Raw genomic sequence first — 11,793 nt, 5'->3', positions numbered from 1 at the left:
AATAGAAAGAAAAGGAAGAAGGAAGCTCATTGGCTGCTTTCTGGTTTATTTGGGTGACGCTCGGCAAAGACCCGCCTACCAAAAATGGAGGCATTCTACACATGTTGTCAACGCAACGGCAACAACGCCAGTAAATAAATATATATTTAGGTCAAATATCGCTTGCTTTTGGTTAATTTTCTAAAGCATAAGCTCCGTTGTTTCAGTTAACTAGCTATTGTTGTTGTACAGTTTCCGGTAGTCATAAATATCGACCTGAAGTTCTGCCCATCCAGCTACTAAAAGACTTCCGCAGGGAACACGTTTTCTGGGGAAATGAGTGGAACTGAGACTGTGACTGGAGGATCTGGTGGGTATAATTAAATACTTATATTGCCCAAATTACTAAAAAAAGTAGTTGGGGTTTCATTTGCAAGTCTACGTGCTTGTCAATCACACTTGTATTATGGTTAACGGTCTTTTTTTTGTCCCTGTGCTATGCTATAAGTACAGAGTGGACCAAGGCAAACCTCCAGAAGCTTCTCGCTGCGATGAAAACCAGCATCCCAGAACATGACTTAATGAGCGCATATGCCAAAGGACTGAAGAGTGTGGACTGGAATGTGGTGGCCTTCCCCCCTTTCTCTGCTGAAGCATGCCAAGAAAAGTGGAGAGAGATTTTGCAGAAGGTGAGTCAAAAAAACAGTTTCAACACTCAGTAGCGGTTCTAATGCTTTCAATGAAATCACATAATGTACTTAAGCAGATGGTGTTGCCTAGGTGTAATAGAAATGTAATGTTCAAAAAAAGTTCAATATAACACTACATCTCTTGGGGTTGCTGTGTCATCACAGTATTGAAACCAAATACATTTGTTGTTACCAATATGTTACATATTACCATTTTGATATGAGCTATTGTGAATTTGGATGTATGTTTCACAGTTGTCACAAATCACAGCTAATCACAAAGACAGCTAATTTGGAAGATTTCCTTCTTTAATGATGAAAAGCAACAAACTACAATTTACTATATCAAATAGTATTACAAATGTTGTTAGTACAGTGTAATATCCTTGTTGTTGTTGCTCAGATGCGAAAGACTCGGACCCTCACAGAGCTCATCGTTGAAGCTGAAGATGTCATTTCCAATCCGGTCAAGAACATGAAGGTAAGCACAGCACAATCAAGCTTTAGATATGTTTTGAATACAACATTTTTTTGTGCAAGGTTATATTTTAAATACAAAGTAGGTCAGTTTATAATAATACAAATCCCCTTCAAAACCATAACGACTTATCAGTCTTCAAACATCCACTCTGTGAAGGGCTCACTCACACTGCATATAAAGACAGAAATCTGTATGTATTGCTAATAGGTTGCAGCCCGGTATGTCCAATATTACCACATGCTTCATCGGGTAACTTGTTTGAGTACTTTTTCCTGCAGATGCATCCAGAGCTCCCGAAGAGACCCTGCCCTCCAAATGCCGTTTTTTATGAGGAGAACTGGGCCAAGTTTCACAAGAAGCACCCAAATATGAGTCGCAGAAAGGGGTTCAAGTGCCTAATCAACAAATACAAGGCGCTCTCGGATGAAGAGAAGGTGAAGTCTTTGAAAGTCTACTTCTCAAACAGTGCTTCTTCTTGTTTGGTGTTGCGTAAGGCCTCCCATTTTAATATTATGAATTACTGACATTTTCTAGGCTCAATATGTGGAAAAATCTGAGCTTGCAATGCGGGGATACAAGAAAAAGATGCGGCAGTTCAGGTTGTAAAACAACAGACATAACATACTGTATGAATATGGGACTTGGCCAAGGCTGCTCGTGTGAATTCAGCGTCACCTAACTCTTTGTCTTTCAGGAAACAATACGAAATACCTCCCCGCCGGAAGCCTAAAGCGGGCCAAAAGAAGAGGAAGAAACTCTCTGCAGACACTCCCAATGTAAGTGATGGTCACATCAGACGGACCTCATCACAAACCATAGTGTACTATTTGCATGGTTAGCTGGATTTATTCTTTTTTTCTTTCCAAATACATATTAATAGAATGTACACAGCCTATACAGTAGTTATTTGGAAGGGTGCATATTTATGTGCATATACCTTACCTATCACTGCTTCTTATTCTTAATGAATTATCTTCAAATGAATGTTTGATCTCTATTGCTAAAGCAGCGTGAAGAGAACACTAAAGTTGCAAAGGACCTGCCTTCCAAGCCTCCGTTGTAAGCAACACACACACACACACACACACACACACACAAACACACACAGTGATTGAAATTGAAGTCCCTTATTTTGTTTTGTTTTGTTCATAAATCTGCAGTGTGCATCTCTTTAACTGTGAGCTGATTATTATGTTTTTTTTTACTTTTATTGTCAAGCTTCAGCTAAGTAGATGGAAATTATTGCTGACACCATAGTGGTAGAAGATGTTATTGGAGCCACCAGTTCAAAAAAATGCCAAAAGCAAAGTACGTTCCTAAAGCAGTCACACTTGCTGTCTGCTAATTAAACATTAGCAGGTAATGGAGATGCTGTGGTTGATATTTGTTGTTCTCACAGTTTTTAAGCGTCGGCAGAAACAGTGCAGTGTGGTTTTTTGTTTTGGTGTAAACCATGAGAATTCATATAAGACCACTCCCATCATCATCGTACTGGTCGGCTTGTGGCGTGCATATTCCCTGGCAAAGAGGGGCCATCACTGACAGGGTGGTGCAATCAAAAGGTGCCCTCCATACACATCTTCATCCACTAGGGGGCATGGCATTTCCAAGGGATACATGGTCAAAATGTCCTGCCTGTCATTAGATATGAAGAAGCCCTTTTGTAGAACCAGCAAAACTCAAATAACTTTGCAACAAAAGTGTGTGTTGTTGTATTTAGACTCAGCTTTATGTTATACACTTAGCTTGATTGTCTGTCTGTATCTTTAGCAATGGTTATAATCTATTCTGCAAAGAGCAACGTGCGTCCATGACTGGTTTCTCTGGAAATACCTACGTGAGTGTCTGGGCCCAACGGTGGCGAGATTTGACTCCAAGACAGAGGGACGAGTACAGCAATCGCTGTAGAGAGGTATGCACCCACAAACTGTTTTGTACAAACTTATTTACAAATGTTTTGTACTACTAAAGATTAGTATGTTGTGTTACGGTTAAAATCACTTAAATCTGCATGTTCATTTCTTTCAGTTGAAGAGACAGTACTCGGTCATGCTGAATAAATATCTAATGGTAAGTATTTTACAAGACTACAGATGTAGCGTTGATCTTATGCGGTCAGACTCTGTGTGACGATGGTGTTCATGTTTCGCAGACTTTTGATAAGGAGGAGCAGCAGCGGATATTAAATGAGAATGGCATCAAAAGACCTCGTGAGCATAAGGTGAGAAGTAATTCATAGTTCCTGCATAGATAGGCTGGTGGTAGTTAGTCCTAAGAACTTATGTTCTGTTCTTTTTGACATGTTGTCACTTCTGTTGACAAGGTATGAAAGGCTATTTTTAATACTTGGTTGACTAATTTAGTAACATTCAGGGAACTTTTCCTTGATTTGATTAAACCTAGTTGTTGGCTTTTCCTGTTAATTGTCCATGTGGTATTCCTCAACAGCTTTTAATCAGCGGGGTTTGTTTGTGATCTCTCTTTCTTTTGGGGAAAAAAAAACTACGTTGGATTGATGTCCTCTTCTGTAAATACATTTTGTCATTATTATGCAGAGCGTTGTAAGAAAAGTTGTACGGAAACTTCCTGGGGAGCCCAAGATGCCATCTCGGTGAGCATGACCGTTGTTATTTTGCTCTCTTTATACTGTCTTTTTTATCTATTTTTTATTTCTTTTTCATGCTAAAACTGCTACTGGAACTTTCAATTTCCTTGCGGGAGTCATCCCAAAAGGATCAATAAGTCTAAGTCTCTAATTCTATGACCAATGACCATATAACAACATTTTTCCTTTTGAGTTTCCCAGAATGAATTAAATCTTGCAACAACTCAAACCCTCAGTTGTTTATCTGCAGATAAACTGGTGACTGATTTGTTTGTTTGTTGTTGTTGTACTTGTAGATCTGGAAATGTCATTTTCTGCAAAAATCAGATGGAAGTTATGAAAGAGAAACTCCCAAACGCAAATGAGCGCTTCACCAAGGTCAACCAAATGTGGCATGCCCTCTCCGATAGGGAGAAGCAACGCTACAAAGAGGAAGTATGTAAAAACGTTAATAAATACGCGACGGAGCTGCAGAAGTGGTTTAAGGTATGATAATCCTGTCCTTCTGTTTGTTTTTAATATTCTAGGCAGTTTTTACATTTTTATTATAAAATTGGAATGTCCTTTTAAAATGTGCAACTTTTTACATTCTACAGACATTGCCAGCAGCAGATCAGGAAGCGTATCGAATACGTAACCCCAGTGTAAGCACACACACACACCAATTCAATTAGCCATTTTGTGTCTTTCTGCATGTGCTTCATAAACGTTTTGTTTTTAGATTTATAATAAGATTATCTTTGCAGAAATTGCAATTCCTTAATGTCAACCAAATGAAAGATGACAGAGAAGAACTATCTGGAGCTGTGTACAGACCATCAGTAAGTTAAACAGTAGTTGATAGAACACAACACAACATAATCTACTCTAACATAATCCACACCAGTGCAAAACACTCTGCTAGTACTGGCTGTTTTATAGTGATGTTTTAAGTAAATGTAACTGAATGTATACATCACATACATTTATATAAGAAATTCTACGTGGTGCACTCAGGTTTAAAAAGCTTTATTTTTAGTCCTAATTTATCGTATGCCACACAGGATTCAGAAGATGAAGACATTGAGGACAGCAGCAGTGACGAAGAAGAAGAGGACAATTCGGACTGTTATGAGGTTCAAACACTTAAACGTATATTTTGTACTTTTGTATTTATTTTTGCATCTCCAGTTGTTATAAAAATGAATTGTGGATCTACAGGTTGAGGAGGAAGAAGACGACGACGATGTTATCATGTTTAAGGTGTTTTAAATGGAGGAGATGGACGGCAGAAGCAGCACACAAGTTCCGAGCTGGAAACTTCAACTTGGTCTGTAAAAAGCAGCACATTTGGGATGATGGGCAGTCTCTCTAGGGTCCTTCATGCCACATTGGATCCTGGCCATTTTGGCTGAAAGGTTGCCATCACCAGTACTTCTACTTTTTGTGCCACAATCAAGGTTGGATTACAAAGTGCCCGAGGACCCAAGACCCCCAGGGGCCACACAAACCCCGGGCTAACATACTATGTTTGGTGGTTGTAATGTGAAAAATGTTAAGACTGTTTGGGAATATGCACGACTAAAGTAGTAAAGTAGTAAAGTATCTATGGATATGATTAGGGCCTTTAAGTATTACATTTAGAAAAAAAAGCACCCTTACATATTTTATAAGGATTTAACAGTCAAGTGAATTTTTTTTAAATCTGCTTCAAAAGAACTAAAATTGTTGTAACTGTGGCAGAAAGGTGTGTTCATATAGGCTCCACCAGTAAGAAGCTAATTGAGAATAACATATCTGGTTCCTTAAAGGTTATTATCAAATTTCAAAGCCTTTTGAAAATAGGATACCTCTGCAAAGATAATGTTTTAAGACCATTATTTCAGTTTACATTGTGCTTACATGCTGCATATCCCTATAATGATTTTGTTAAAATAACCACACAGCAAACATGGGACTATTTGATAATCTGCCATCGGAATACAGTTAACCATTCACACAGATTGGTAAAAAAGGGGAAGGTTTGTAGGGGCCCACAAGTGGATTAATCTGGCCGTTAATATAATGCCTCTGAGCTAGTCCATAAATTAAGACACTTTATTGTACCATTACTCTATTTTGTTTTTAAACAATGACAACATGTATACAAATATTTTAGAGAGGGGATTTTACTGCAAGTAGTCAGATTGTCTGATTTTACATGTGATGGGGTCAAAATGTTGGGATTATAACTGTTTTTGTTTTTATTGTGTGGGAAAACTAAATAATTTACTTTGTCAAGCATTGTTCTTTATTGGCATAGACCCTTGCACATGCTGTTGTTTGGATTTCCCAGAAGAAAAAGAGATATTTCCAATAAACACGTTACATAAATATGTGATTCATTTGGCCTGATGCAGCAAAATAATACGTTCAAATAACAAAGCACAGACCAGAGTTACCCAATAGGGTGCTTCGTAATGACTACTACAAAGCTGAACAATAGGCCAATTTAACCCCTCGATTGCCCGGGGTAACGCGCAGTGCCTGGACGATAAACACACTCCCAGTGAAGTTGGCTGGGAAAAGCCCCGGCAGTGCTGCAAAGGAAGCGTTTGGTGGAAACTCGTGTAGCGATCGATTGCTACTGTCTGATCTCTGTGATGTAAAGATGGATGCCTGCTGAAATAGGTAAATAAACACAATTAGCAAATTTACGTGGCTGTGATTGCGATATTCCTCGTATGTAGGCGTTAGACTAGGATGCGAGTGTTGTTTTGGACCATTCGGGCTTTGTACGGGGCGTTGGGAGGCGAACAGCCGCAGTGCAGCAGCGGTGTTGGGTTCGGGGACAAGTCTCGCTCTGATCAAATGTAACTCTTCCACAGCAAACCCGTTCAGTCACTTACAAATGTGTTACATTGTTTCTATTTCCCCAGCCTAGTCTGATACATTTGGCATGGTTAGCTCGTAGCTGTAGCTGCTGCCGATTGGAGGATACCGACTCTTCTTGGCATGTTCGGTTCCTCCAGCCTATTCATAGCCTCACTCTTTGTTTTCCTCAGCAAGGTTTCGCTAAGCTACCTTCATAAGACAGTCATGCTCGAAGCAGCAGGGTGGTGTGTTTGAAAATGAACTGTGTCTGTTTATTGGGGTTTTGCAGACAGTGCTGCAACACCAACGCTAACTTATTCTTTGTGTTATTCGTAGGTTATAAACGTGGGAAGTAGGTCCCTGGCAGTGTTCAACGTGCAGTTGTAAGTAGATGTATCACATTCAAGGCGTCAAATGTTGACCAGGCATTGATTTACATGATTTGGTTAAACAGGATGTAATGCCATTGTGCTGCTAACAGTGTATTTCCCTCCTGCTGCAGCCCTGTTCTGGCCAATGCTTGCTGCGCTACAGCATGACCACAGCAGTGTCGGCTCATCTGGTAGATCTGGCAAATGAAAATGGAGGAGGTTTCAATGTCCAGCCTGGACAACAGCAAGCTGGAGGTACATTAGACCAAGGCCAAAGTATAATAGTATTTGGAGCAGCCTTGGAAATGCACATCATACATCTGCAGACACTGTGGGACACACACACACAGACAGTGGACTGACTTGTGTCTCGTGTCTCTGTTCCCCCGGCCCTTCCCTGCTAGGGCCTAGCTCAGGACATCCTGTCTGACCTGGTGGAGGATGCATGCCTGGGTCTTTGCTTCGAGGTCCACCGGGCCGTAAAGCAGGGTTATTTTTTTGTGGATGACACGGACCAAGAAAGCATGAGGGACTTTGGTGAGCACAAAGTCTTCCTAGTGACCTAAAGGTGACATAAATAAGAGTAGTGAACAAGTGTGTGTGTTTTCTTGTTTGTTAATGAAACCAGATGCTAAAAAAAGTCTAAAGAAAGCAACAATACATCAAGGCAAACACATCTCTCTGTAAACCAATAGGGATTTTGTGTGTTTTGACTGTCATCTAACTATATTATACAGCAGAGATGTTTATGGCTTGCTTTACATTTCCAGAAATCGTGGACAAGCCTGGATTGGATGTGTTCGGCCAGGTGTTCAACCAGTGGAAAAACAAAGAGTGTGTGTGTCCCAACTGCAGCCGAAGCATTGCTGCCTCACGCTTTGCACCACATCTGGAGAAATGCCTGGGGATGGGACGAAACAGCAGCCGCATAGCCAACCGCAGGTATGAGAGTACAACAGCTAACCCCAGTGATATATGTAGGATGTATACTACTGATTTACAACTCTCCCTTTGTCATGTAAGGTCAGTAAAAATCAGACTCCTTCTATGAGCAATACAAGTAAAATTTGATAATGCACATGTACCGTATTTATGTTGCGTAGCTACGCATACTGGAGAAGTTATGCTCTGTATATATTACAAAATAGAGTGATACAAATGTTTATGAAATAGTTTTAGGTCAGAATTAATTTGGTTTCTAGGCAGGCCGTTATTTACAGCGAGTCACTGTTGGTGTCATATCTTATTCCTCCCTTTTTTACAGAATAGTCACCGGTAACAACACCAACAACAAGTCAGAGAGCGACCAAGAGGATAATGACGACGTCAACGACAATGACTGGTCTTATGGGGCAGAAAAGAAAGGTGATGTGCTGGTTCCTAACTTCTTTTTTAGTGATACTGAATGTTAATTGTTGATGCAAATTTTAAATAAAGTTTGACATGTATGAAATGACTCAAAAGGATTTTTTTTAATCTTGAAATGTTACGTCTTTCTTCTACAGCCAAGAAAAGGAAATCTGATAAGGTACTTTCATTTCCCCTGAAGATTAAAATAACAATCTTGGGCGCATAACACTGTTTGTTTTTTTTAATCAACAATCCTCAATTCAAATATATAAACACATAAATAATTATGCTGATTTGTTTTTTTGAATTTTCTTTTTCCCCCTTAGAATCCAAACTCACCCAGAAGATCCAAATCATTCAAGCATAAAAGCAGTAAGTGGAAATGAATCCTTCAACTTCTTGTTGATGTGTGTAGTTTGAACTTTGTGCACAGTTTAAAGCAACCGGTCAGTTTCAATTTTTAACATACAAACACCAATTCCAATGAAGTTGGGACGTAGTGTAAAATGTTAATAAAAACAGCATACAATGATTTGCAAATCCTTTTCAACCTATATTCAGTTGCAAACACTACAAAGACAAGATGTGTATTGTTCAAACTGTTCTTTTTGCAAATATTCACTCATTTTGAAATTAATGCCTGCAACTCATTCCAAAAACGCTGGGACAGGGGCATGTTTACCACTGTGTTACATCACCTTTCCTTTGAACAACACTCGAAATACATTTAGCAACTGAGGACAATAATTGTTGAAGCTTTGTTGAGGGAATTCTTTCCCATTCTTGCTTGATGTATGATTTCCGTTGCTCAGCATTCCGGGTTATAGGGACATTTTGCACTTCATAAAGCGCCAAACATTCAATGGGAGACAGGTCTGGACTTTCGGTCTGCCAGTATAGAACCTGCACTCTTACTATGAAGCCACGCTGTTGTAACACATGCTTAATATGATTTAATTATTTGATTTTGAAGTAAGGGAGTGAACCCTATTTGTGCCCATTGCATCCATGCCTAGATTAGGGCTTGGTTCATTCTGTCAATATTGTTTTAAATATGTGTCTCTTAGCTATGCATCCAACATGCCTTACATTGATCAGAGACATTGAACAATTATGTAAATACCTATTCAAAGCATTGTTAGTACAAGTGACTGAATGATATCCAACCTTATGTTTATTTCCATAGGCATGATGACTCAGAGACGTCGCATGGACAACCAGGAGAGCCCGCGCATGCTGATGAAAGACGAGGCATTCCCTCAATAACACACTCAGCCACAAACACATTCTCTCACCATGGTGTGTGCCCATAGACAACGTGCACACACAGGAAGACTAGTAACACTTCACCCTTGGTTCTTTATGTTGCAAAATCAATGGATGTCGATGTTATTGGTGACATTCAAGGCGTATGCTGCTCTGCCGAAGCAGTCCAGACCTCCCACTGTATACTTGACAGATTTTTTTTTCACAAAATCATTGTACCAACACTCATTTTTATTCGTTTTAGTTATTTTGTCTCAGCAATTTTTGCTGGAGTCCAAAATAATGAATATCACCGTAGTCAATTACACTGCACAAAGGTAGATTGTGGTGTCATTCAGTCAGCGGCCAAACAGAGGCACCTGTGTGCACATACAGTATGTTGTTTTTTAAAAATACAGAAACAATTAGTCTGTTAGGTGTACTTCTATTTACTTATCTTTTAAAATCTCATTCTTTGAAAAATAATATCAAAGACAATCATTACTAATGGTTTGTCTTTTATTTTCACATTCACTGTCGGGCTTGTAGTTCTTCGGACGGAATTACAATACCGTGTTTGAGAGAGGAGCAATCTGTTTGTCATTCACCTGTGCAAATGTTCAGCAAATGAACCCCTAATTCTACATGCAGGTATTTGCTGCAGACAGCAGGTGTGTTTTGTTTCATTTTTGGTGGATAAGTCGGCTTGTTTTCCATCATTCAAAAGAAATGTGTTTGTATCATGTGTTTACATTGTAAAGGGTTACATATATCTTTGGTGTGATGTGATAGTGTAAATATTCCAATAGTTGAATTGCTGCTATCATGGCTCAGTTTGTTTGATCTGTCTAGCATAATAAATGATTTGTTACCTGTCAATACATCTCGTGTTAACTTGAAACTGAATAGGGTTTTGATATTAACCGTGCTCAAGTACTTAGAATTAAAGACCAAATGACCCACAGGGGATGCTGTTGATCAACTTGAAGAGGTCTGTTCCAGTTTTAATTATTTTAATACAGTTACCGTTTGATACATTACATGTTCCTTTGTGAAAGTTTATTTTTCATTAAAGTGCTGTGGTAGATGTTATTCTGCGGAAATTAAGACATAGTAAACACTGAAGTTCACACAGTTGAAGATTAAATCAAAGTGTTCTGCATTGAGTTCCCCAGAACAGAAAACTGCCAGGGAAGCCAGTTATGCTGCCTTCATGTGCTCCACTTAAACTCCGAAATCTAATATTTTATACATTTGTGTGTTGGGGATCCTTAATGCAGGCTCTTGGTGGCCCCGAGGCATTCACAAAATAATTCATCAAAGATATATCATATGATATAGACACTATCATCTAAAGAACATGAGCTATGTTTTAAACAACCCATCCTCAAACAGCTATGTGTGGTGTGTAACCATTGGTCAAAGATGTTAAATTGCTCAACATTTCACAAGAAAGCTTAGCAGAGAAAACCTGACCATCCCACTACTTGAGTATTTTCATTTTTTGATACTTTATACTTTTACTGCACTACTTTTCTAAAACGATTAAATAAATAATGGACTTTTTACTCCATTACATATATCTGTCAGCTGTAGTTATTTTGCATGTAATTGAAACAAAATATGATCAATAAAGTAATGATTCATTATTACAGTTTAAGATACATTATTTTAATCAGTAGCCTATATAAATAAGTAAAAAATGAGCTAACTGTTACCAGCTGCAACAACAGTGTGAGCTTTACACAGTGGTGCATCAGTGTAGTTATAATCAATTATAATCATTATTCTAAAATGTATTATTCCTATCCCTATTAATTATTACTAACCAGCCAAAGCATGCAGCTGCCCTAACGCTAACACCAGCCACCCTTTTTAATTCCCTAGTTTACGTATCAATTTGCACCGCATTATGTGCGCAAAAATGTGGAACATCAAAATTTCCAACATCTGTGAAGGCATCATTTGGCATTGTGTGTTGGCAGTTACAATATTACTTTAGTTTGTCGTTAGGCACTTGTTATCATGTTGTTCTTCAGCTTAATAGTGAAATAGCTGTTAATTAGCAATGTAAAGGCTTGAGAACAAGGGGAGGAGGTGACAAACAACAGCACAGCCACCGCTTGTCCAAAAAACAAGCAGTTGTAGGCAGAAGAAGCGTATCCCGGTGTGATACCCCTACTGGTTTCCACAACAACTGGTTACCGTCATAGACAGTTAAAGAAAGAAAAGGTTGTCCGT

At 38.9% G+C, this 11,793-nt stretch overlaps 3 protein-coding genes across 5 annotated transcripts in view; all 3 read left to right on the top strand.

Annotated features, from left to right (window-relative positions):
- The first annotated feature begins 70 nt into the window (after positions 1–70).
- LOC117937304 (nucleolar transcription factor 1-like) lies at positions 71–5,987 on the top strand. The gene is made up of 16 exons (XM_034861169.1): positions 71–349; positions 493–668; positions 1,072–1,149; positions 1,428–1,583; positions 1,684–1,748; positions 1,844–1,925; positions 2,156–2,208; positions 2,920–3,061; positions 3,178–3,219; positions 3,302–3,370; positions 3,705–3,760; positions 4,051–4,240; positions 4,351–4,398; positions 4,501–4,575; positions 4,798–4,869; positions 4,955–5,987. The coding sequence occupies exons 1-16, from the start codon at positions 316–318 to the stop codon at positions 5,003–5,005; spliced, it is 1,389 nt and encodes a 462-aa protein (XP_034717060.1). The 5' UTR covers positions 71–315; the 3' UTR covers positions 5,006–5,987.
- Positions 5,988–6,159: 172 nt separating this feature from the next.
- On the top strand, positions 6,160–10,431 carry si:dkeyp-118b1.2 (uncharacterized protein LOC559983 homolog). Of its 3 annotated transcripts, none has more exons than XM_034861234.1 (9): positions 6,160–6,403; positions 6,923–6,969; positions 7,089–7,212; positions 7,362–7,494; positions 7,728–7,899; positions 8,222–8,322; positions 8,463–8,485; positions 8,634–8,679; positions 9,494–10,431. In XM_034861234.1, the coding sequence occupies exons 3-9, from the start codon at positions 7,162–7,164 to the stop codon at positions 9,571–9,573; spliced, it is 606 nt and encodes a 201-aa protein (XP_034717125.1). In that variant the 5' UTR covers positions 6,160–6,403; positions 6,923–6,969; positions 7,089–7,161; the 3' UTR covers positions 9,574–10,431. The 3 variants fall into 3 exon arrangements, with proteins under 3 accessions (XP_034717125.1, XP_034717126.1, XP_034717127.1); XM_034861235.1 differs by lacking the exon at positions 6,160–6,403 and adding an exon at positions 6,428–6,585; XM_034861236.1 differs by lacking the exon at positions 6,160–6,403 and adding an exon at positions 6,804–6,831.
- A 1,092-nt stretch (positions 10,432–11,523) lies between these two features.
- The window catches only part of smarcd2 (SWI/SNF related, matrix associated, actin dependent regulator of chromatin, subfamily d, member 2), an 8,627-nt gene continuing 8,357 nt past the window's right edge, over positions 11,524–11,793 (top strand). The window contains exon 1 of the mRNA XM_034861158.1: positions 11,524–11,716. The gene's annotated coding sequence lies outside the window, so the exon portion shown is untranslated. The remainder of the gene's footprint in view (positions 11,717–11,793) is intronic.

This window comes from Etheostoma cragini, chromosome 21, assembly GCF_013103735.1.
Source record: "Etheostoma cragini isolate CJK2018 chromosome 21, CSU_Ecrag_1.0, whole genome shotgun sequence".
Taxonomy (NCBI): Eukaryota; Metazoa; Chordata; class Actinopteri; order Perciformes; family Percidae; genus Etheostoma; species Etheostoma cragini.
The sequence above is the reverse complement of the archived record's forward strand: the minus strand, read 5'-3'. Positions and strand labels throughout refer to the sequence as shown.

What these genes read in the sequence shown, in the direction of transcription:
- si:dkeyp-118b1.2 (XM_034861234.1), top strand. Translation starts at nt 7,162, where the DNA reads ATGAAAATGGAGGAGGTTTCAATGTCCAGCCTGGACAACAGCAAGCTG. An exon ending in TGGACAACAGCAAGCTGGAG is followed by an intron (nt 7,213 to 7,361) that starts GTACATTAGACC and finishes CTTCCCTGCTAG; the next exon opens with GGCCTAGCTCAGGACATCCT. An exon ending in AGAAAAGGAAATCTGATAAG is followed by an intron (nt 8,486 to 8,633) that starts GTACTTTCATTT and finishes TTTCCCCCTTAG; the next exon opens with AATCCAAACTCACCCAGAAG.
- LOC117937304 (XM_034861169.1), top strand. Translation starts at nt 316, where the DNA reads ATGAGTGGAACTGAGACTGTGACTGGAGGATCTG. An exon ending in CTGCCTTCCAAGCCTCCGTT is followed by an intron (nt 2,209 to 2,919) that starts GTAAGCAACACA and finishes CTGTATCTTTAG; the next exon opens with CAATGGTTATAATCTATTCT. An exon ending in ACAGCAATCGCTGTAGAGAG is followed by an intron (nt 3,062 to 3,177) that starts GTATGCACCCAC and finishes CATTTCTTTCAG; the next exon opens with TTGAAGAGACAGTACTCGGT.